Here is a 12,564-nt window from a genome sequence, read left to right on the forward strand (position 1 = left end):
TTGAATCAACAAAATTTAAATTCTGAATCTGACTCTACAAAAATGTATCCTCCGTTTGGTTAACAATGTCTCCTTTCAACAATTTCTGTACATATCTTTCCATTATGAACTTTGCTGCTTATCATACAGTATTTTTATGTGTTTGTTCGAATGCTCCAAAATGGCATTTCCATTATTCCATACTACCCGAACAACTTCATTTTTGTGTGTGTGTGTGTGTTCGACATTTGCCTTCTGAATAGCTTCGACTATGACTGTTGAATAGTCCTTGGTGTATATATCAGCAGTTATATAATAACAAATGGACTCTTAGCCATCGTAATATTTTCAGCCGAAATTAGCTGAGATTTTGGGGAAATGGCATATTTTGTGATGAGGAAGAAAATGGAAATTATGTGATGCAAATATGCAATAAACTATAGAAATTATTATAAGTTAAAGTTCTATATTTTCATAAAGTTATGGCCTATATCATTTGGTTCTTTTCCTTTTCGCCTAAAACTGTGAATATACTAATGCTGAACTTCAAATGAGAATAAGAACATTTAATTAGTTGAAAATATCTACTCTATTATGAGAAAAATAAGACATATATAGAAATAAATGAGAGAACATATATTATTCCCTTAATAATGAAAAGATATATATACAAGAGAAAACCTCCCTTCCACATTTTCACCTGTTATGGCCCCCTCTTTTCTTTTCTTTGTATTTTACCTTTTTTAGTTATAAATTTTATATGCAACTTGAACCGGATAAAAGAATTTTTACATTACTAAATCAACAAATTTTTTAATTTATCAATATATATAAGTTAAATTCTTTTTTCTCTTCTTTTGTTTTCTTTTCTTTTCTTCCTCTCTTTCTCTTGGTACTTTTTTCCGTTAATCTTTGGTTAAAAACAGTGCACCAATGGCTGGGACAATGAGCATAAACTAATTGAGGTAAGACTTACTGTAACAAGGAAAGGGTACAAATGCCAATAGCATGTTACAGGACAAAAGAGTATGAAACATTGAAACTAACCTAAAATGTAATCCCAAATCAAAACCTTACACTGAAATACAATAATGTTAAATATACACTGCAAAATGACTAAACTAACATCAGTACTTTGGTTCATCATAATTTATTACCTCCTTGACCGTTTCTTCGGCCGTATTGAAGAATCATCCTTTTCACTATTTTCCCTTCCCCGCTTTTCCTGCACAGTTTCTTTCCCACCTCTCTTTGGCGGTCGACCTACACTCCTCTTCGACGGACTACCTTCCTCTTTGCCTCCGCCTCCGCCACTGCCACCGCTTCGCCTCACCGGAGTTTCTCTCCGTTCATCAACTTTTTTCTTTTGATGCTCTCTTTTATTACCTTTAACAACAACATCCTCTGTAGGGTTCTTCAGTGCCTCCATCAATGTTCCTTTCGTCGGGGAATTCTTTTTAATTCTCTTCAAGAAATCCGCTGCAGCTCCTCGTTTTTTAGCTTCTTCTTTCTTCTTCTCCATTTTCGCTTCTTCCTTTTTGTCCGCGTTGGTATTGGTTTGCTTAGTATTCGTGGTTTGGTTGTTGTTGGATTGTGAAGCATTATTGTTTGGACGGCCTTTATTGCTCCTCCTCATACTTCTTACCCCCGTCACAGGCTTTTCTTTCATCCCCAACTTGATTGAACTTTCTTCTTCATTTGAAGAAGTCTTTATGGGTGGCTTTGGATTCAGAGGAGGTTTAATTTCAGCTTGTTTTTCTGGCTTGTTGGTACCAGAAGCTGCTGCTTTAGCTGAAATGGAGCTTCTCTTGCGGCAGACTACTATAGGAGCTGTAGACTTGTGTTTTGCAAGCAAAGAATCCGATCTCTCCAATTCGGGCTTGGGTTGGATCCTTAAGGGTTCGGGTCCCGGTGATGGATCCTTTGGTTGGGTTCTGTTCTTCTTTAATTCTTCCATGACAATGCCACGGAGTTCATTAGCTGCAGTTGACTCTGGGGATGACTTAGGGAAGTAGACAATGGCATTGTTGAAGATGAGTAGGAGGTCCAAGTAGAATTTGGAGGGGCAAGAGCAATAGGACCCGTCATCTATCCGGGCTTGAACCGTTTCAAGATCCACATGCTGTCGGATCATACTCTTGTACTTGTCCGTTTTCTGCATCGAAAGTCAATGTGATAAACGGTTTAGATGCAGCTTTAATTTGTTTATAACACCACAGTCTGGAAATAATAAAATATGATAGGGTAGGTGTGGCATAAATTCCATTCGTCGGAGAGGAAGAAAAGGAAGGAAAATATATAGGAATAGTAGAAATTAGCAAACTAAAGATTTCAAAAAAAAAAATTGCCGTCATACTTCCCACCACTACGCCAAAGGAAGTGGGGTAGGGTTGACCTAAATTACGCGCTCGCTCTAGTAGTCTAGTAAGAAGAATTTCATCTCTTGAAAAAATAGGATGAGAACAAAACAATGTATGTTTCACCTCCTACCCAATACCCATGCACGTTGCATTGTTTTCCCAATCACAAAAACCGTGAGAAATTGTCCAAAATACCCTCCATCATTTTAATCTTTTCTTCAATCCAAGTGTAGCAAGCACATGGAGGCTTTTCAAAAACCTTTATCTAGATGATTCTTGGATTCTAGCTTAATTCCAAAGATTTTGTGGCATCTAACAGTATTAGTTGTGACTTGTTTCACGACATTTTGTTTACTAGAACTGTCACTGGTTTCAGTAATGTCTTGAATCGGTTTTTCTTTACTGCTAAAAATATTTGCATGTGTAAATACTTTGAGATGTCGTTTAATTACAATTTTTCATGAAGGCTTAAATAGTTAAACTTGTACTATGCGATCTCAATATTGCAATTAAACATACTATTATTTGTTTGATGAAGATTAAACATACTATTTTTAAGGATATAAAATTTATACAATATAGTAGAATATAATGATCTTAAAGAAATCATTTAACTTACGGTCAATCTTGGACCATGCGATCACATAATTTAACCGTGGTGACAACTTAAAAGCAGAATGGTTAAAATGGGAAGTAGGTCAAAATAGGTCAAGCAATGGAAAGAATAAGGAAGCAAGGCAAAGTCTATATTGGGCTTCTGAATACCGTCTTTTAAAAGCCCATAATAATGGGCTGATCCATGGTATTCACCTGATCCATAAATGGATATTTTTTTCTTATTTTTAAAAGAGAGCCTAAGATTAAATTCTAGTGGTTCCAAGGTGCTATGCTACGTACGGCAAGACACAAACAAGGCATTCTCGTTGGTGGGACCCATTCTCCATCCAAATTCACCAATTTCCCGGATTTGTTCGGGTTGTAGATGGGACCTATCACCCTACCCTAATTTTCATAAAGTACAAATCTCGACATCCATGACGCTTCATATTTCTCTCCTCCCCCTATCTACCTCCAAATTTTACTGCCAAGGTTTCGTTCTTTTACGAGAAGAATTTGGCCTCATACATTATTTAATAAAATAATAGGGTTTAATTTTTACTTAATTAATGGTGCAAAAAGTTTGCACAATTAGATTACATACATGGAAAGAAAAAAAAATATGCCTCACACAACTGACAGGCCTCTTTTTAAGAAAAGATTGCTTGATATCAAATCACATTTAAGTAAAGCTCTTGACACTGTCAAACCACACTGAGCATATAGAACTGTTTACGATGCCGGTTAATAAAATAATATATTTTAAATTATCTACCTTGACTACAACTGAAATACAGTAAGTTTTAGATGAATATATTGACATAATAAATTGACGGAGCCGAACAAGGCACCCTTTCAGTAGTTAGCAAAACTTGTAAAATCTGATAATACAAGTTTTATGACTAGAAAATAAGGGGTATTTAGGTAGCCTATTTAAGAATCTAAAGTTAGAATATTTATTTTAAATTGTGAGAGTTATCTAAATATTTCCTCTTTTGTATGAAAGCAATTTCTTCTTTTCAGATAAGTAAGAATAATCAACAATTTTCCTCGGCTGACACATGTAGACAACATATGAGAGACGAGTCCAATTATTGATTTTCCTATGCATGCAAATGAAATATGAATCTAAAGATGGAAGGAGCGTAATAATTTTTGGCAGGAAAAGAAAATTTAGGCAACAAACATGTGAAGACCACGTACACGTCATATATTGAAGCCACTACTCTGTTATGTTTTATCCACTTTTCTCTTTTAGTAGGAGCATTATCATCTTCTTCTTCTTTTTCCTCTTAATCAATTTTTGCATGTAAATTCTTTTATATGAATCTCACCCGTCCGATATTTGTTGATAAATAAATTACCTCATTTTCCAATCTGTTTTATCCTTTTCATTTTTTTAAAGTGGTCCAAACGGTCAAAATCCGATCACCAAATGGTTGTAGGCCAACCAATTTGAAAATGCGAAGTAGGGAATCATTACCTGGCTATCCAGCCGGCGCTTGAACATAGAGCCGCGCTTATGCGACCTGATAATATCTAAAAACTCAATTAGCGGCTCTGATTTCGCCGCACCTTGCCCTTTATTAAGTCCGACGGCGGGAGAACCCGCCTCCACCGCATCTCCGCCGCTTCTACCACCGCGCTGCCACCTTTTCTTCGTTAAAGTCGCGGTGCTCTGCACGTCACTGTTTTCCTTAGTCTCTTCCTTCGACTCGCCCGACTCGCGACTGATTTTCTTTTCCTCCTGTCTATCTGAACTACTACCGTTATACGAGTCCTCTTCACTTACCGGTTTAACTTCCTGAACCGGTCTAAATTCACCCGTCTCGACCGGTTCCGGTTCGTTTTTTACACCGATATCTCTGTTCTCCGTCGAATTAGACTCGTTGAATGACCGGTTTTCGCGGTCTGACTCCTCGCTGGACCCAGCCTTTCCGGTGGACTCCTCCGGTTTGGCATCGGCACCGCTGTTATTGTCGTTTTGCGATCTCTCTTCCTTTACATCCTCCAGATCTGGTTTCTGGCCATCGTCTAAACTCTCGTCCTTCAAGCTCTGCTCTCTCTCTTCCTCCATCTTCTTCACTTTCAACTGCAACGACCTGTTCATATCACATCAGAGATCAAAATCTCTCAGATCCAAATACTTAATTTTTTTCCACGTAAAAAAATTAAAAAAAATAATAATTCTCACATACACTGAAAAAAAATTAAAATATAAAAAAATAGAAACTGAAAAAACGACACAAGGAAACAGAGAGATTTACTGGATCGAAAGATCGTAGCGTTGGACCTCTTGTTTAAGCTCAGCAACACGGAGTTGTCTCAACTCTTCTATCCAAGGAATCGTTACATCTCCGTCGTCAAAACCGTCGTTGATTTTTTCATCATCATAACTGTTGTTGTTATTGATGAAGCGGCGGCGGAGGTCACGGTATTTATCTTTACAAATTTGAGCGGTCAATAGGGCGGGTAAAGAGCTACGGCTTTGGAGTTCCATGGCGACAGATTCCCAATCCTTGAGACCATGCCTTTTCACTGCAAACGCTAACAAAAGTTCCTCCCATGTACTCCATGTCGTCTTCTTTTTCGTTGTGCCCGACTCTTTTTCCATGTTCCTTTATTTACACATAGACATACACAAATATATATCTATATATACACACAAAACATAAATATATATAGTTTTAATCACAGCACAGCATGTTGAGTCGAATGGAATAACTTAGCTAGGGTTTGATTAGGTATTCTGCTTTTTTTGGTTAAGTTTCGTCTTCTTCGTCTAGATTAATATACGTCTTTTATTTTTATCCTTTTTGGTGCTCCCGTTTTATTGTACTAGAGTCTGTGTGGGTTTTTGAACGGGTTGAAGAATTGAGGACTTTGGGCATTTATAGGTGTGGCCATGGGCCTGATCTGAAGCACGCGATTGATCTGTGGATTGACTCTTTTGTCCTTTAATTTAAGTCAGATTTTCCTTGCCTGACCTTCCTTCAAATTGTTTCGGAAGCGGTAGCACGTGCGAGTTGCGGAATTGGTTTTACTACTTTCGCGCTTTATTTATCGTGTAAATAAACTTTAATAAAATAATCTTAAAATTTTTTTTTTTCTTTTTTGTTAAGGGAAAACAGTACTAGTTGTGCTTTAAATAGGACTGGATAGTCCAATTTTAAAGACTTCCCATCACCTCTACATCTTAGTCTACCGAATTTATATTGCCATTTATTTCAATATATATATATATATATATATATATATATATATATATATATATATTTTAACATGGAATACATATTATTAAAATATATTTTAATTATAAAATAAATATTTAAAAGAAAATTTAAAAATAAAAGAATCACGAAAGTAGGGATCGGGCCTAAAAAGTTATTTTTTCTTAACTCTTCAAGATATTACGAATATAATATATAAGAATATTTAAAGTAAAATTTATTTTTAAAGAATAAAAAAATTGATTAATATTTTGTTTGAGTTTCATGCTTTTCTAAAAGTATAGATATATATATATATCGATAACAACAACAACAACAACAACAACAACAATAATAATAATAATAATAATAATAATAATAATAATAATAATAATAATAATAATAATATAATTTATAAATATGTATTGAACGCTTATCTCAAAGCAATGAATACAGACTTTAATATTATTTAAATATATATATTTAAGTTATAAAATAACATTTTAAGAAAAAAGTTAAGTTCCGGAAAATCATGAATTCTTATATTATTTAGTTAATGCAATAAAGGAAGAAATCGCATCTTACAGAGTTCATTTCATATCTTAATGAATTACCACCATATTATAGAATTTTACTAAAAAGGCATGAATACTCAAAAAATATATATTTATATTACATGATAGAATTATTATTCAATAATTATTGATAGTTATTTAATACTGAAATATCTTATTAACATTGATAAATTATCTCCAATGGAAATTAAAACTGTGAGTTAATTTTATTGTATATGACCGGTCATTCTTGTGGAATGGAATCATCCACTTATTTTTTTATTATATTCCTTTCTTTCACTTGCACCTTATAATTGTATAAAACGGGAGACTATGCACATACAATTTACAAAATAATAAAGCCTATGCAAAGACAAATGAAAAGTTTGAACAACAAAGAAGAAAAAGAACTCGTTTGATCTTGAATAAAATAACTCCATGTTTACAAAGTCATGAGAAAAAATAACTTATTAGCAACATAATACGCTTCTGACGTATTTTTTTTAAATCTCTTGCCAATTACTTTTCATCGAGATGATCACCTTAGCTTGCTCCATTAGAAAAGAGGCCTTTAAACTTGAAATCAACAACTTCATATATAAGAAAATAGTCTAAAGAAACATACTATGAAGAAATCGATTTTAAAATTAAAGCACAAGCTTGTTTGAAGTAATTATTGTTTCATTAACTCTTGAAAAAAGAATTTATACATATGTAACTTCATATCTCAAATTCTATGGATGAATAAATTTGAAAATATATTATCATTCTTAGCCGCATGAAAAACATGGTATATCCACACTACATATAAAAGGAATTATAGTGTTACCTCTGTAGGATGTCGTGATGGCACCTAGTCTCTAATACTAGGTAAGCCTATCAATGCGGAATAATAATAGAAATCTGAAATAAATAATCTTCAAATTCACATAATTTCAACTCCCAAAACCCGGTAGAAATAAGTCACAAGCTTCTAATAATTTATCCTCAATGTATCTATATATATCAGGGTCTAAGAAAAATAAGGAAGCAATATAATAATGATAGAAGGGGACTCCAGAGTCTGCGGATGCTGGCAGATATACCTCGAAGTCTTCGTACACAGGTAGCTCACTGATGTCTGGACTGGTAGGATGTACCTGGATCTGCACAAAAAAGTATGCAGAAGCATAGTATGAGTACACCACGGCGGTACCCAATAAGTGTCAAGCCTAACCTCAGTAGAGTAGTGACGAGGTCATGTCAGGCCCTACTAAAATAATAAAAGACAAGGTGAAATGTTTAACAATATAATAAAAATAAAATGACAATAAAAATGAATCAAGTAAGTAGTATGTCACCAATTAACTGCGCAAAATAATGGCAAATAATACCTCGTGGAAACAAAATAGAATTCTTTTAAACTTTAAGAAAATCATAACAGTAATCAAAGGCAACTGCGGCCATAAATCAATATCAACAAGGGCACTCTCGAGGTACCATCTCGTAGTCCCAAATCATAAATAAATTCACAATATCTCATTTCCTTATATCACCGCGGGAGCCTTCATATTTAATTTTTAAAAAAAATATTTTTTCCGAAATAGCATCCCGCGTTTTAGCCACCCTTATCACACCGCATGACTTCTAGTAGTTCCTCTACTAGCCATGTGTATCAAGCCACCCCTATCTCACCGCATGCGTTTCAACACTCATACCTTATACCACCGCATGCGTATCAATATCATAATATATCACAATTTGTACCTCAAGTGCCTAAATATTTTAATTTACCAAAATAAACAACATCAATAATATTTTCCACAACAGGGAGCTCAAGGCTCAATCACAATGAGTACAAAAATCTCACAAAATATTCGGGAATTAATAACTCAGCAAAAATAATATTTAAAAAATTTTAATACGTTGCCTCAATTCCAAATTTAAAATATCAAATACTTCATATTAATAATATTTAAATTAAAGAAATTCCAACTTCAAATAATGCACAGAATAAAAGAAACCAAGTTTCAGCTAAACAGGTAAAAATAATTAGCAGGAGAAAGTCAAGCAAATTTAAAGTATATAAATCAGATCAATGATAGAGAATATAACAAGATTTAATAATTTAATTAATATGCAACAGTGATCTACACAATTTAAAAACATAATCTTTCACATTTAGCCCGTGTACACACTCGTCACCTCGTATACATGACTTTTATCACATTATAATTATCACATCAATACCAATCCTAGGAGAAATTTTCCCCACACAAGGTTAGACAAGTCACTTATCTCAACTTGCTCAAATTTAATCAAATAGTATGCATTTTCCTCGATTTTCCGATTTCAATCGACTTGAATCTAGTCATAATTAATTCGATAAAATCAACAAAGATTATAGAATCAATTCCATAAGAGAATACTATATTTTTCAATAAAAATTCAAAATTAACTCAAAAACAATCACCTGTAGGGCCCATGTCTTGGAATCCGGTGAAACTCACAAAATCCGATAACTCATTCAATTACGAGTCCAACCATACTAGTTCCACTCAAATCCGACTTCGAATCGACATTCAAATTCTAAAAATTTATTTTATAAAATTTCTACAATTTTTCCCAAATTTCCATCTCAAAATACTAATTGGATGATGAAAACAATGATATATTCATGTATGTTAACCAAATCTGAGTTAGAATCACTTACCCGATGAATTTTTCGAAAAACCCATGAAAAATCATTACAAACCGAGCTCTCTAGGTCCCAAAAATGAAATAATACCCTAGGCCTCGGTTATATAGTACATTCTCTGAACTCACCATGTGCGGTCCGCACTTCCAAAGACCCCAGAACAATATTAGAGTGTCGAAAAGCTCGTACTCGCTCAAAACTCACCCTGAAAATCACCCGAGGCCCACGGGACCTCAACCAAACATATCAACTAATCCTAAAACACAATACGAACTTAGTCGAGTCTTCAAATCACGTCCAACAATACTAAAATCACAATTCACACCCCAATTCAAGCTTATGAAACTTAAGAATTTCTAACTTCTACATTTGATGTCGAAACCTATCAAATCAAGTTCGATTGACCTCAAATTTTTCACACAAGTCATAAATGACATAACAGGGCTATGAAAATTTTCAGAACTAGATTACGATCCCAATATCAAAAAGTCAACTCCCCGGTCAAACTTCCAAACTTAAATTTTCTATTTTAGCCATTTCAAGCTTAATTTAACTACGGACTTTCAAATAAAAATTCGAACACACTCCTAAGCCCAAAATCACCATACAGAACTGTTGGAATCATCAAAATTTTATTCTAGGGTCGTTTGCACATAAGTCGGCATCTGGTCACTATTTGAACTTAAGCTTTAAAACTTGGAACTAAGTATTCCAATTCATTCCAAAACCTCACTGTACCTAAACCAATTACTCCGGCAAGTCATATATCAGTTATAAAGTACAGAATGAGTAATAAATAGGGGAATGAGGCTATAACTTTTAAAATGACTGACCGGGTTGTTACATATAGTTATTGAAGAAACTAATAGTTTGGAGGAAAAAAATAGAGAAAAACATGTTTTGAAGTCTCCTATTTTTAGCATGACTCTAGTATTCAATAATATTTGAACAACCTAAACCCACACAAACTTGGTTTTGACTTACAAAAATAAATTATTTTAGCTTCCAACTCTAAACTAGGTGAATCTCTAACATTATGTCACGTAACTTACAACTTATTTGGAGGATTGTTACTTATTATATCATATTGTATTATTATCCCAAAATAATTTTTGTTTTGATTGTTTCATTAAAATTAAAAAATAAATAGCAATATAAATTCGTATGATATTTAGTTTTGACCAAGGTCTTGGCATTATTCGAGTGACAATGTGAACAAGTAGAATTACGTTTTGAAGGAGAGAATTCTAGAGAGAACGCCAAAATTATGCTTTGAATACTGCCAAATTAGACAGCTAATACAATTTTCACGATAATCTTCAATAGATTTTCATGAAAAACGCTACTTCAGCATAACTGCAACTTCATTATGAAGTTCGTCTCTCTCGATATTAACAATAAAATTACATCGGCTCGTGTAGTCGTGTGGTAGCTGCTAACTACAAAATCAACATTAATATCATCCTCTTCTTTATAGATTCTCCCTATTTGGAGAAAAATTATATAAAAATTGCCAAAGTACAAAATTTGAAACTTTTTTTCATCAATTTTCAAGGGATACTATGATAGGGAGCAATCACTTGTGTTAGTCTGTTAGATCCTACCAGTGGAGGCAAGTAAACTCCTATAGTACGTGATTTGATACAATTAATCACAAGAATTATGTGACTAAATTACTCTTATCTATCTCTTAAATTTAATAATTAATAATATGCCTTTTTATAGTAGTAATTCAGGGAAGCTGGACCATATGATCTATCGTTTTAAATAAAATGTACACAACATTAAATATCTTAATTATAAAAATATCTGTCTAGACTAATTTTATCTCTTTTTAAATATTGCATTTTATTGAAACTCCCACAAGAGTAAATATGTAAGTAAGAAACATTAAATATTTAGAGTATAGGAGAGTGTCATTTATTTTCCATTATATGTGAAATCACTAAGTGTCTCCTTTCAAAATATGAAAAGATTATACTTGCTAAACCGTTTCTCTCGGCGCACGTTAACGTGGACTTGCTAACGTACGCAGTTGGAAGCCATGGGAGGGAGAGGACGGCCCAAGCAGAACCTTATGAAGATTCCGGTCACTGACCAGAGATTAGCAGATGCACGGAATGCAGTAATGGAGCTGTTTGTCTCACCAAAAGGGGTGAGAATTGAAGAACCAAATGCGACTGTCACTCCGAGGAGCATGCAAAATGAGCAGAGTAAGATGGAATCAGATTCAGCACCTAAAAATGCCAAGATGAAATTACATACAACACTATTGCTGAGCTCCATTTTGCATTTTCCTGTTCAACATTCTCAAGATCTAGTTTCACAATTTTCTCCCCATCTTGAATCATCGGTGCGATATATTAAAGATTCATCCCTCTCATTGCCAATGTATTCCCTGTTACCACATTAGCCCATGATTGATTTTCTTTTACCTTCTCAATTTGCTCAGTACCTTTGGGAATTTCTACAGTGTCAGATTTGCATGGCATTGTTTCATTGCTATGTGGCGTCTTCAGCTGTGACTGAACTTTTTCACTCCCAGATCCACATCATATATCACTAGCAGCTACAGGTGTAGGAGTAATGGAACGATTCATAAATTCAGTGGGTAAATTCTCAACTAAACCTCAGATCTATTATTATAATGAAGATTATTTTGTGATTAGATTTGCTAATTTGAAAGAAAGGAACCAAGTGTTGTTTACTGGGCCTCATACTGTCAATAATCGACCCATAGTAATGAAAGCATGGACACCAGATTTCAATCTGCATGATGAAGTATTGAGAACTATTCCTTTGTAGGTAAGGTTTCCAAATCATCCACCAAATTGCTGGAGTATGAAGGCATTAAGTAAGATAAGGAGTGCATTGGGAAATCCAGTGTATAATGATGATTGTACAACTGGTTCAGTCAGGATTTCTTATGCGAGAATGTTAATTGAGATGGACATCACCAAACCCCTACCTAGAAGAGTGAAGATGGAGGATCCAATGGGCAAAATAATTGAACAAAAGATTAGCTATAATTGGGAACCAACTTATTGCAACAAATGTATGAAGATATAGCATAATTGCGATAAAAACAGAATTCAACAATCACAGAAGATGGCATACCAAGGGAGAGTAAACAAAGGCAAGCAAGTTTGGCAGAGGACTGGCAGAGATGGTTCCAAGGACAATAAGCA

The 12,564-nt window shown here is 34.1% G+C and overlaps 1 protein-coding gene across 1 annotated transcript; it reads right to left on the bottom strand.

The window, feature by feature from the left end:
• Positions 1–931: 931 nt before the first annotated feature.
• LOC104097925 (DEK domain-containing chromatin-associated protein 4) lies at positions 932–5,799 on the bottom strand. The gene is made up of 3 exons (XM_009604545.4): positions 5,204–5,799; positions 4,420–5,038; positions 932–2,134 (listed from the first exon to the last, which is right to left on the bottom strand). The coding sequence occupies exons 1-3, from the start codon at positions 5,548–5,550 to the stop codon at positions 1,133–1,135; spliced, it is 1,968 nt and encodes a 655-aa protein (XP_009602840.1). The 5' UTR covers positions 5,551–5,799; the 3' UTR covers positions 932–1,132.
• Between the last annotated feature and the right edge of the window lie 6,765 nt (positions 5,800–12,564).

The sequence above is a fragment of the Nicotiana tomentosiformis genome, chromosome 1, assembly GCF_000390325.3.
Source record: "Nicotiana tomentosiformis chromosome 1, ASM39032v3, whole genome shotgun sequence".
Lineage (NCBI taxonomy): Eukaryota > Viridiplantae > Streptophyta > Magnoliopsida > Solanales > Solanaceae > Nicotiana > Nicotiana tomentosiformis.

Excerpts from the sequence above, each read along its gene's own strand:
- LOC104097925 (XM_009604545.4), bottom strand. The coding sequence starts at position 5,550 with ATGGAAAAAGAGTCGGGCACAACGAAAAAGAAGACGACATGGAGTACA. Across the intron at positions 5,039-5,203 it reads CGCTACGATCTTTCGATCCA|GTCGTTGCAGTTGAAAGTGA; the intron begins GTAAATCTCTCT and ends TGATATGAACAG. Across the intron at positions 2,135-4,419 it reads AGCGCCGGCTGGATAGCCAG|AAAACGGACAAGTACAAGAG; the intron begins GTAATGATTCCC and ends CTTTCGATGCAG.